At 47.4% G+C, this 12,681-nt stretch overlaps 2 protein-coding genes across 2 annotated transcripts; both read left to right on the forward strand.

The window, feature by feature from the left end:
- Positions 1-529: 529 nt before the first annotated feature.
- LOC311194492 (olfactory receptor 14A16-like) lies at positions 530-1,453 on the forward strand (the record flags this gene model as incomplete). The annotated part of the gene is made up of 1 exon (XM_084267598.1): positions 530-1,453. The coding sequence occupies one exon, from the start codon at positions 530-532 to the stop codon at positions 1,451-1,453; it is 924 nt and encodes a 307-aa protein (XP_084123724.1).
- A 9,524-nt stretch (positions 1,454-10,977) lies between these two features.
- Positions 10,978-11,928, forward strand: LOC311194493 (olfactory receptor 10K2-like; the record flags this gene model as incomplete). The annotated part of the gene is made up of 1 exon (XM_084267599.1): positions 10,978-11,928. One exon carries the CDS (start codon positions 10,978-10,980, stop codon positions 11,926-11,928), a length of 951 nt encoding a protein of 316 aa, XP_084123725.1.
- Positions 11,929-12,681: the final 753 nt, after the last annotated feature.

The following is a 12,681-nucleotide window of genomic DNA, read 5'->3' on the forward strand; positions in this document are numbered from 1 at the left end:
AACACTGGGGGATGATCTCAGAGCGTCCAGCACAGGGCAACTGAGATCAGGGCTGATGGAAAGAGCAGCTCTCCCCACTCTGCACTTAGCAGGGGGGTTTCACTGGCACTGCAGCAGCAATGTCAGGGAGTCCTGAGAGAAGAAACACTCCTCAGGTACAGTCAGGAGAAAAACAAAGCTCCAAATCTCTGCTCTGACCTCAGGTGAAACTGGAGTGACAGTTCTGAAAAGCTCCTTCCTATCCACAGGGGATTTAGTCTGAGATCACACCATCCTTCTATTTACTGACTGCTGCCAGGCAGGACTGAGTTCTAGAGAGCCCACAGCTGACCCTGCTCCTAGCAGTGGCAGGCTCAAACCAGCACAAAGCAGAACTTCCAAAAGGGACCTGACAAAAGTCCTCCTGAATACAGAGTCAATTTGAGGGTAGTCCCTAAGAATTGGAAGAGTTTTTCCTCAAAGAAGAGTGCCCTAACTTCTCACTGTGCCTTTTCCTCCTCTGACAGATCTCCACACTTGACGTCAGCAGATGTCCAACAGCAGCTCCATCAGCCAGTTCCTCCTCCTGCCCTTTGCAGACACACGGGAGATGCAGCTCCTGCACTTCTGGCTCTTCCTGGGCATCTACCTGGCTGCTCTGATGGGCAATGGCCTCATCATCATCACCATAGCCCGTGACCACCACCTCCACACCCCCATGTACTTCTTCCTCCTCAACCTCTCTGTTACTGACCTTGGCTGCATCTCCACCACTGTTCCCAAATCCATGGCCAATTCCTTGTGGGACACCAGGGCCATTTCCTACACAGGATGTGTCGCTCAACTCTTTTTCTTTACATTTTTGATCTCCACAGAGTACTTTCTTCTCACTGTCATGGCCTATGACCGCTACGTTGCCATCTGTCACCCCCTGCACTATGGGACCATCCTGGGCAGCAGAGCTTGTGTCCACATGGCAGCAGCCGCCTGGGCCAGTGGGTTTCTCAATGCTGTGCTGCACACAGCCAGTACATTTTCACTCCCCCTCTGCCATGGCAATGCTGTTGACCAGTTCTTCTGTGAAATCCCCCAGATCCTCAAGCTCTCCTGCTTAGATGCCTACCTCAGGGAAATTGGAGTAATTGTGATCACTGCCTGTTTATCTTTTGGCTGTTTTGTGTTCATTGTGGTGTCCTATGTGCAGATCTTCAGGGCTGTGCTGAGGATCCCCTCGGAGCAGGGACGGCACAAAGCCTTTTCCACGTGCCTCCCTCACCTGGCCGTGGTCTCCCTCTTTATCAGCACTCCCATGTTTGCCTACCTGAAACCCCCCTCCATCTTCTTCATATTTCTAGATGTAGTAGTGTCATTTCTTTACTCGGTGTTTCCACCAGCAGTGAATCCCGTCATCTACAGCATGAGGAACCAGGAGTTACAGCATGGTGTTTGGAAACTGATGACTGGAGGTTTCTAAGCAGCAATAAGCTGCTCATCTTGTTCTGCATATGGGTAGCCATGTACTTCACGTTATGACCAGTGTGTATTTAGTATGTTGTTTAGTTTTTTGTTTTGTCTCGTTTATTTAAACCATAATAACATGGTCCCTGTTCATCCCATGGTCCACCCTAATGCAGTATATCCCGGTCTTGTGTGACCCAGACACCATGTAATGCTGAGCTGTGCTCTCTTTGCATCATGTCTGCCTGCAAATGTTCTGCATCTCATCTGCAATGGCAATGCTTTCTCATTGTGACAGAAAGGGAATTTTCCTGAAGTGTTCCCATGTTTGCAGAAGAAATACTCACCTTCCCCTGTACCTGCAGACTGGCTGGACGTGTGGACTTCGCTTTGATCACTGGTCTCCCTTTTCTTTTGCTCTCTTAATCATTCAGATGCCGCTCAGCTCTCTGATTTCTGCTTTGAGTTTCAGAGAGTCGGAAAACGTCCCATCTTTCAGAATTCTAATGAACTGTTCTGTCAGGAGTTCAATGTTTTAAGTGACCTTTCCTTTTATCTGATTAAAACCGTTCTGGGAGAGAATCTCCTGTGAAAGCTGACCCCCTTCACACAATGCTTGGCTGTAGCAGGCAGCTGAGGAGAGAGATTTCATGGTTATTAAACTGTGTCATGTTTAACTGCTGTTTGTTGTCAGAGAAATCTGTCTGTGCCTGTGAGCACAGATGATGCCAGGAAAAGTGTTGGGAGTCCCAGGAGGCCATAAGGGAAAAAGGTCCTCCATGGGAAATCCCTTTGAAATCTTCATTACCAAGGACCTAACTAAAATCCAAGTAGCTGTAAAAGCCCTGAGTTTTGTAATGAAAATGACTTGAAGAACCATGCTTGTAAGCGCTTTCTGGATGTTAAGGAGCCTCATGGTGCCTTTTCTTCTGAGTCCACAGACCTCAGCTACCAAGAGGATAGTGAAGAATAATCTTCAAGATGTTAAGTCAGGACTAATGCCCAAAGCACCTTGGAGCATTAACAGGCTCCTGGGAGCCATCACTGACAAAGTCTCTCCATGGGCTTGTTAGAGCAGACAAATGTAGACAAACACAGGCAAAGCACAGGCACCTCTGATGCTGAGGACACCCTGGCTTGGTCTGATGAAGCAGAAATGCCAAGCACTGACCCCCAGTCTCTGGGCAGGGAGATCCCGACCCTCACCTGTGTCTCAGGGTTCTTCCCTGGGATTTCGGGAGTGTGATGCCAAGGGAAGGACAGGGGCAGGACACATGGTGTCCTTCCCTGGGGCAGATGCAAGGAGGCAACAATGGTCCATGACTGTGATTACGGTGTGTGTCTTCTGAGGCCTCTGTGGCAGGGTCGTCATCCATTGCCAAGGGGGCAAAGACCTTGTTTTATCAGGTCCTTTTAGTGTGACAGGCAGCCTTGGCCATCTGCACCACGGCCCACCCCACACTGGCCCGTGCTTCCACCTGTTTTCCTGCTGGCTGCAGGCACCCAATACCCATTCCCCACCTTGATATCACCCCAAACTGACCCAATCCTGTAACACTGCCTGGGGTTATTGTGACCAAATAACAGAACACAGCACTTGTCCCTGTTGAACCCCATAAAGTTGTATTCTGCCCATTAATCCAGTCTGCGCAGGTCCCACTGCAGAGCCTTCCTGCCTTCCAGCAGATTGACACTCCCACACAATTTGGTTTCATCTGCCAACTTATGGAGGGTGCACTCTATCCCCTCACCCAGCTCATTAATAAAGATGTTAAAGAGGACTGGCCCCAGCAGTGAGTCCTGGGAAACACCACTTGTGATCTGCTACCAGTTTTATTTAACTCCCTTCACCACAAATCTTTGGGCCCAGCGGAGAGTATACCCATTTAATCCATGAGCAGCTAGTTTCACCAGCAGGATGCTGTGGGAGACAGTGCTGAAGGCTTCACTGAAGTTCAGGTAGACCACCCATCTTTACTCTCATGGGAGAACTGGTCTTGCTACAAAACAACTGGTCTTACTACTAAAGACTGAGGCAAGAAATGCATTAAGTACATCAGCCTTTTCTTCATCTGCCTTCACAATGCCTCCCCCCTCATCCAATAAAGATGGGAGATTCTCCTTGACCCTCCTTTTGGTATTAATCCCATAAATGCATTAATAACAAAAGGAGAACCAGGGAGAATCTCACACCTTTACTGTAGGTCGGAAGAAGAGTTGCGAGAGCTAAAAATACTTCCTGGTCAGAAACCTCCTCAGGTAACCCACTAGCAGCCCCAGTAACCTTGGGGGTCGGGTCTTTCCTAGCAAAAAGAATGGTCCTAAGAGTGTCTGATGACATTTTGTGGCTCTTCTTGCATCCTCCATCGAAAATTCTAAACGTACAGCAATAGCTCCCAAATAAATCTATGAAGGCTGAATGATGTTCCTGGCCTGAAACCTCCCCAGGTAGCCCATAAACAGCCCTGGTAACTTTAGGGTGAAGGCATTTCCAGCCAAGGGAATGGTCTTATAATACCAGACATAATTATAGGGCTCTACCAGTGTCCAACTCGAAAATGCTGAATGTCCAGCAATAGCTCCCAAATAAAAGGTGCAGGGCGTGACAGATGTTTCTGGCATGAAACCTCTGCAGATAGCACACAAGCAGCAGTAGTAACCTTGGGGCTCAAGGCTTTTCCAGCGATGGGTCTAGTCCTAACATTGCCTGACTTCATTTTTGATGTCTACAAAAGTCCACATTTGAAACTGACAGACATCCAGTAATAGCTCCCAATCAGATGGTGTCAGGGCTGAAATAGGGTTGTGCTTGAAATCAACCCAGGTAGGCCGCTAGCAACCCCATTAACAAGGGAGCTCAGGGCTTTCACACTCAAGGGTATCATCCTAACAGGGTCTGCCTTCATTTTTGGACTCTATCTGCATCCACCTTCAAATATGCTAAGCATTCATCAATGGCGCCAAAACAAAAGGTGCAAGGGCTGAAAGATGTTCCTGACATGAAACCTCCTCAGGGATCAGACAAGAAGCACAAGGAAGCTTGGGGCTCAAGTCATTCCTTGCCAGGGCAATGGTCCTAACATTGCCTGAAGTCGTTGTCAGGCTCTACCAGTGTCCATCTTCAAAACTTTAACCATCCAGCAACAGCTCCCAAATAAAAGTGTGAGAGCTTAAAGATCTAATTGCCCTGAAACCTCCTCAGGGAGTGGACAAGCAGCCCCAGTAACCTTTAGGATCATGGCATTGCTAGCCAAGGGAACGCTCATGACAGTGCTTGAGGTCTTTTTCAGATTCCACCAGCGTCCACATTTGAAACTTCCTAATGTCCAACAATAGCTCCCAACCAAAAGGGGCAAGGGACTAGAGAGTTCCTAGCCTTAAACCTCCCTAGGTAATCCACTAGCAGCATGAATAACCTTAATGCTCAGCACATTCCTAGCCAAGGGAACAACCTTAATAGTGCCAGATGTTATTGCACGGGTCTACAGTCCTCCACCTTCCAAACTGCTAAATAGCACTAATAGTCCCCCCCAAAAAATGGTACAAGGCATGAAAGAAGTTCTTGGCCTGAAACCTCCCCATGTAGGCTACAAACAGGACCATTAACCTTGGGGCTCAGGGCTTTCATAGCCAAGGGAACGATCATAACAGTGCCTGATATCATTTTCGGGCTCTACCAGTGTATAATTTCAAAAGTGATAAATACCCAGCAGTAGCTCCCAAACTAGAGGTGGAAAGGCCCAAAATCTTCCAAAGCACACTAAATTTGGAGCTCAGGGAGTTCCTTTTAAGGGAATGCTCTTAACAGTGCCTGACATCACTTTCTGGCTCTACTGGCATTTACCTTCAACCCTGCTAAATGTACGGGAATGACTGCCAAACAAAAGGTGCAAGGGCCTAATGATATTCCTGGCCTGAAACCTCCCCAGGTAGCCCACGAGAAGTCACAGTAACCTTGGAGCTCAGGACTGTCCTTGTAAGGGAATGGTTCTAACACTGCCTAACATAATTTTCTAGCTCTAACGGCATCCACCTTTTAACATGCTAATCGTCCAGCAGTATCTTCCAAACAAAAGAAGTGAGGGCTGAAAGATGTTCCTTACCTAAAATTTTAGCAGGTAGCTCACTAGCAGCCTCCATAACCCTGGGGCTCAAGGATTTCAAGGTGAAGAGAACAGTACTAACAGTGCCTGAGGTCATGTTCAGGTTCGACCAGCGTCCAACTTTGAAACTTCTAAACATCCAGCAATAGCTCCCAAACAAAAGAGGCAAAGGCTTAGAGAGGTTCATGGTCTGAAACCTCCCTGGGTGATCCGCTATCAGAGCCCTAATTCTCAGCATTTTCCTAGCCAAGGGAACAACCCTAATATTGCCTGATGTCATTGCATGGCTTTAGAGTCCTCCATATTTTAAACTGCTACAGTGCCATAACAGTTCCAAAACTAAATGTTTTGGTGTCCTATGTGCAGATCTTCAGGGCTGTTCTGATGATCCCCTTGGAGCAGGGACAGCACAAAGCCCTTTCCACGTGCCTCCCTCACTTGGATGTGGTCTCCCTGTTCCTCAGCATTGGTGTGTTTGCCTACCTGAAGCCCCCCTCCATCTCCTCGATATTTGAGGACATGATAGTAGCATTTCTTTACTCAGTGTTTCCACCAGCAGTGAACCCCCTCATCTACAGCATGAGGAACCAGAAGCTAAAGGATACCATGTGGAAACTGAGGACTGGATGTTTCTAAGCAGCAATTAACTGTTCATCTTCTGCATATCACCTTCCCCTGTACCTCCATTACTGCTCATCTGTCTGTTTCATCTTCCTCATCATTCAGGTGTTTCCACTTCTCCTGATGATACGGCCATGTTTAAGACATCTTTTCAGAAGACTGGCTCAATGTATTCACTTCACTTTGATCACAGGTGTCCAGCCCCACTTGCTCTTTAGTCCTACAGATGCTGCTCAGGTCTCCTGTGTCTGCTTTGAGCTTTGGAGGGTTAGAAATCGTCCCATCTTTCCGAAGTCTAACGAAGTCTTCTGGCACAAGTTCAATGTGTTGATAAGTGACCTTTCTATGTATCTAATTAAAACTGTTCTGGGACAGAATCTCCTCTGAAAGCTGACCCCCTTCACACGCTGCTTGGCCATAGCAGGCAGCTGAGGAGAGAGATTTCATGGTTATTAAACTGCATCATGTGTAACTGTTGTTTGTTGTCAGAGAAATCTGTCCATGCCTGTGAGCACAGATGATGTGAGGAAAAGGAGTTGCAAGTCCCAAGAGGCCAGTGAGGGAACTGCTGGGATTGGGGAATGATACATGGGACCATATAGAAATAGGGACAATAAGTTAATCACAACTATATATGTGTATTCAAAGAATATAGTCATAGAACTGAGTCACATAGTTTGAAGCAAACAACGAATGGAGGAGGAAGTCTGTTTTTCTTTCCCTGACAAAGGGCTTACTTGTGAGGAGTAAGAAACTGTCTCACATTATCTCGAGGGAGCGATTATAAGGAGCAAGAATTTGAAAACAAGATGAGATCCATCACAAATACGTCAATAAACGTCCTTGCTAAAGGAAAACAGATGTTTAGCAAGGACATGAATTAGCTCAGACTGATAAGCTTGCAGGATCATCGTATTTTAGACAAAGGGTGAAAAAGTACACCATGAGGAAGACCTACGGCCTTCCTCCCAAGGACCCCCACTCATGTTCTGAAGACCCTTTCCCACAATTTTTGGAAGAATCAGCGCAAGCATGAGGGACTGATAGGCTAATTAGCATATTAAGCAGGAGTAGGCTGGTTTAGGAAATGAATATGTGTAGGCATCAATTGAATATTCATTGTTTCATTGTATAAATATGGGATGGTTTTGCTACTTCAGGTGTGCATGCTTGTGGTGGAGCGATCCCCCTGCATCTGCGCGCAATAAAACATCCCTACTTTGTAACTTTGCAGTTGTAGAGTCTATTTCTGTATGTCAGACCACACACAAAAGTGTGTGGTGTGTGGTACTATGAGCTATTTGCCAAAGTATGGCACCCGGTGATGACAGAAGCTTCCTTCTGGCATCCCCAAACCTGCTCCTCTGTGCTTCTTGTCCAGGGACACATGAAAAATGCTCCCTTGAAAGTGCTGCCCTGGGCCTGTATTGCCCATGGGCAGAGGGGAAAAGCAGCAGCTCCTTCCTGATGGTGCAGCAAGTCCAGAGCCCTTCCAGGCTCTTCCAGGCTGTTTCACACAAGCAAGAACTCCTGGGGAAATGGAGCCAAGGGAAGAGCAGAGCTCATTCCCACTATGAACCTGCCATGGGCAAGAGAGCCTGAGAGAGGCAGGGCCTGAGTGGCACCTTGAAGGTGCCAGAGCAGCAGACAAGAACCAAGCCAAAAGGGTCCAGAGGAGCCCTGAGTAGAGGCTGTGCTCAGTGCTACAGAGGACAAGAAGACAGCCTCCCTTGGAGCTGGATCTGGCAGTCTAGAGAGCCTCCTCCGCCCAGATGCGGGGCATCCCTTCGGTGAAGATCTTCTATGTCGGCCAATCCAATGGACCACCCTGGTGCAAGCTATCTAGTACCTGAGACAATTAACTGTGCAAGAAGGTGCTTTGTAACGATCCTGACAAAGCACAGTTACCCACCCATCCTGATGAAGTCCAATGGACCCAAGCCATGTGGTGTAAGGTTCTACACAGTGCACCATCTTTGCACGCCAAGTCAATGGCTATAATAGACTGGAAAATGAAGCAGCACCAGCACTGAATGAACTGCCAGTCGGACTCCAACAACATGAGAACCATCTTGCTTCTTCCCTCTCCTCACCAGTGGAGAAACTGGTCCAGCAACTCAGAAGACAACCTGTCCTACTCCTCACCTGTACAGAGCAGTAACCCAGCTACAAGGAGAAAGCATCCCTCTGCTTGAGAGAGAGACTATAGAGGGTACACGCCACAACTCATGCAGGGCTTTTGCCCATGTGACATGTCCCAGCATTAGAGTAGCCAGGAAATGATGTGCTCACCCAGAAGGTGGCTGAAATATTTTCTCATGTCTCTCAGCTCACTCAAGGACAGGGATTTGGTGATGACCTCCAGTACTGCCTCGTCTTCAGGTTCTCACAATGATCCGGTTCATCATCGTCTTTCATCCATCAGATGGGGGATGGAGGAGCTGCAGTCTCTGAGTTCTGAGTAGCTATAGTGCATGTTCTGAGGGTTCTTTCTGGCTCAACTACAGTGTGTGTTGCAGGGGTTAGAGTAGCTACAGTGTCTATTGCAGGGGTTAGAGTAGCTACAGTGCCTATGGATATCTTTTTCTTGTCTAGATATTTGCTCATACTCTCCCATATGCCATGCGATCCCTGACCCTTCAGCCCCAGGGAAGATTTCTTGGCAATATTCTTGAAACCTTTTTTGAAACATGAAGACTTGAAAGACATTCTGGAGAACGAGCAAGAGGCACATACTGGTCTGAACATCCCAGGGGTAGTAAAATTTCTCAAAGGCTATTGTAACAAGCCTGAAGGAAAAGGGGAAGGGAAAAGCATCCCTCCCTGTCTTCCCCATAAGTTGAGTGCAGTTATTAAACAATGCTGAGATATGTTGCCCAATATATGGACGTCTCATACAAATGTCATCTGAGGCTCATGATCACAGATGATATCTTGTCATAAATCCATACCACACAGTATCGTGGTGGAGGGGTCATGGACAGACAGATGGGCAGAGCCAGGGGGCGGGGTGGTGCGGAGGGGGCACTGATGTCATGTGAGGTGGAAAACAGCCTGGATGAACTATGCTCACCTGTGCTGGCTGCTTGGGGAAGTTAACTCTGTCTTGGGTGGAACCAGGAGAACAATGTCCTTGGATATATGGTTTAATCTACAGGTTGTTCTATGTGGATTGGGTGTTAGAATTCATTCTCATGAGTTCCTCACAACTTAGGATATTCTATGATTCTATGATGCTTTGATAATATCTGGGGTATAGCCACAACAGCAATCCCTCCAAAAAAGCCTGAGCCTGACTCTCCCTTCCCACATGGGCAAAGGCTAGCAGTAGAGGTTTTTGCAACCCAGTGAGTCAAAGGCACATGGGAACTTTGCAGCAGGAAATCAGGACAGGAAGAGATTTTTTTTTTTCTCATTCTTTGCAAGGAAGAAATAACTAAAAGTGCCTGACTGATCCTAGTCATGGCTTAGGAAAAACCCTTGAGTCTTGAATTCAGCCCACATCTAGTACTGAGAACTGCCAGTGGTATTTGTGGTGTGCCTAAGAGAAATAGATGAGCTCTTAATTATGTCCATTGAAACCAATTAACAGTGCCTGTCATTGGTGTGGACACAGGAGTCCTTGGGTGAATTAATGAATTCTCCATAAGAGCTGGTAGCTGCAAAGGGCTGAAAGCCTGCTACACACCTGACTATCCTTCTGGCCAGTGCAGGTATGGTTTCTGGCTCATTTTGCCACGGGCTCTACAGATTTCCTTTCTGGTTTCTGATTTTCCCGTACTGGGGACAGCAGGGGAGGGGAGGGAGAGGTCCTGTAGTAGGACTTTACACTCAGCCCTGCCATCCTGGCATGCATTAACCCTTGCAGAAGGACAAAGCTCTGAGTCTCATTCATAGGAGACCTGTTTTGCATCACTGCCCTCTAGGTCAGGAAGGAAACATGCCATCTCTGTCCACCCCTCTCTTGGTAAAAATGGTTCCTTTGTTCCTGGGGAGAGCCAAGACTTTTCCCCAGGTACCTCCTCTTGGAAACTAATGCAGCACCAGCAGCTGTTCACACATTCTCCCCTTGCTGGAATAACCCCCCAACCAGGGTTTGCCTTGGGTTTGCAGTGGGTTTTAACTGTGCTGCTCAAACCCTATTTGACCTGATTTTCTACTCAATCCACTCAGCACAGCATTGCTGGCAGGTCCAGTGCTTCAGCCTATACAGCTGTGCACACTGAGAGCTAACACACCCCTTGTACAAGTGAAAGGCTCTGCAATGGTCTTTCCTCTCTTGCAGGTCACAGGAGGTTTTTCAGCTGCTTTCCCAAGATCACAGTTTACAAGAAATTCTTTGCAGACCCTCCTCCACGCCTCTCTCTCCAGGCTGCAACTTTCCTGCCCTCACAGTGAGTGCCTGCAGTGCACATAGGTAGGGGATGCCACCTTCTCCACTGTGAAAATGAGAAATGGGACTTTCCCAAAGAGGACAGTGCTTTCTAGGTGAGCTCCAGTCACTGTGCTGCTTCCCAGATCACATGAGAGACGGAGCCGCACGTCCTCGCGCCACTCGTGAGCTGTCAGGAGCTGCCACAAGGCCAGGAGCTTGCCCACAGCACCCACCAGCATTTTCATGTCCCAAGCCAATGCACAACACAACCATTGTCCCAGAAGGACAACCAGCACTGCAGGCACAGAGGCCAGGAAAGTGTTTGTGTGAGGGGTGCTCAAGCACATTCTCTTTGTCACAGCAGCAGGCCACCCTGTACTTGCTGTGGGCTGGGTGCTGTTTTCCTTACTGCCCAACATCCAGAGAAAACCTTTTATTTCCATGGGGAACACAAACCAAACCTTGGCCACAGACTTCATCTTCCTGGGTTTCTCCAGCCTTGCAGAACTGCAGAAGCTGCTTCTTGTAGTGTTTTTGCTGCTGTACCTGGTCATTTTGAGCATGAATACCGCTAGAATGGTTATCATATGGGTCGATCGCAGCCTTCACACACCCATGTACTTTTTCCTTTGCACCATGTCGTTTTCTGAGACTTGCTACACCTTTGTAATTGTCCCCAAGATGCTGGTAGACTTGACAGCAGAGAGAAAAAGCATTTCCTTCCTGGGCTGTGCTGTACAAATGTACTTCTTCCTTTTCTTGGGGTGCTCCCACTCTTTCCTCCTGGCAGCCATGGGCTATGACCGCTGTGTTGCTATCTGCCACCCCCTGCACTACAACAGCACTGTGACCTTAAGAGTGTGTGCTCAGCTGGTGGTTGCTTCTGCTCTGTGTGGATGGCTTGTTGCCCAGGTGGTTACCCCCTTGATATTTTGCTTGCCCTTCCAGGCATCCAGGAAACTCAACCATTTCTTCTGTGACATCTCCCCTGTCCTCCGAGTGGCCTCTACTCACACGAGCCTCAGTGAGACAATTATCTTTATTCTGGGTATCTCTGTCCTTACGATCCCACTGATGTTGATCCTCATCTCATATCTCTTCATTGCCCTGGCCATCTTGCAGATCCCTTCAGCCCTAGGGAGGCACAAAGCATTCTCCACCTGCAGCACTCACCTGATAGTAGTGGTTGTTCATTATGGCTGTGCCTCCTTCATCTACCTAAGACCCAACTCCAGCTACTCATCAGATCAGGATGCATTGATCTCAGTCACTTATACCTTCCTCACTCCTCTGCTCAATCCTATGATTTACAGCCTACGGAACAAGGACATCAAAGTGGCTCTTCAGGAAACATTCAGGAAAAGCACAGTGTCTCAGAAAGTTTTCCAGTGAAGAGGTTAAGATGAGCTACTCCCTGACAGTGTATTTCCAGCAAATATCTTCCTCTTCCAAATAAATATCTCCCCATTTTGTTATGTCTTCTTTTGTTCACAGAGAAGCTTTCAGGAATGACATGACAGCTCATCATGGCAAGTAAGAACCTGTCATTAATAACTAACTAATCTGAGTCATAGTGAGACTGGAAACATGAACTTCAGTAAAAGATTTTTTTTTTAAAATGTGGAAGCCCAAATTTGCATTCCAACTATAGTATTTTCTTAGGTACAGCTTTTTCATCCAGGCTATTTAATAAATAAATAAATAGCATAGCTGTTGAGAGAAGTTCACAGTGAAACCTGTCTTTTTAAGGAGATGGCAAACTCAGGACCATGCACATATTGTGCATCAAGATACCACTGAGGTCTGACACCTGCCCATCTGCACGATATTGTGGTACTGATCAACGAAGTCTGCAAGGCACCAGCCCACCTTTGCTATGGACTAAATTTATCCCCACAGCCATGAACCAAACCTCAGATGATATATTCGCTTGCTGACCTGTGTGAAGCTGACCACAAACCTAACGACCTCTTGCAAAGCGTGTGTGCACCAACTTCAGTGCAGGTGAGAATGTCTACTGAGATGGACCTATGGAGCAGCTCTTCTTAAAGAAATGAATGATTGAGATCTCTGTAGGTGCCTGCTTTTCCTCCATGTTAATGGTGTTTTCTCTAAATCAATGGAGCCAGGTGGGTAAGTGGTATT

Source organism: Gallinula chloropus (genome assembly GCF_964237585.1).
Source record: "Gallinula chloropus genome assembly, chromosome: 8".
Taxonomy (NCBI): Eukaryota; Metazoa; Chordata; class Aves; order Gruiformes; family Rallidae; genus Gallinula; species Gallinula chloropus.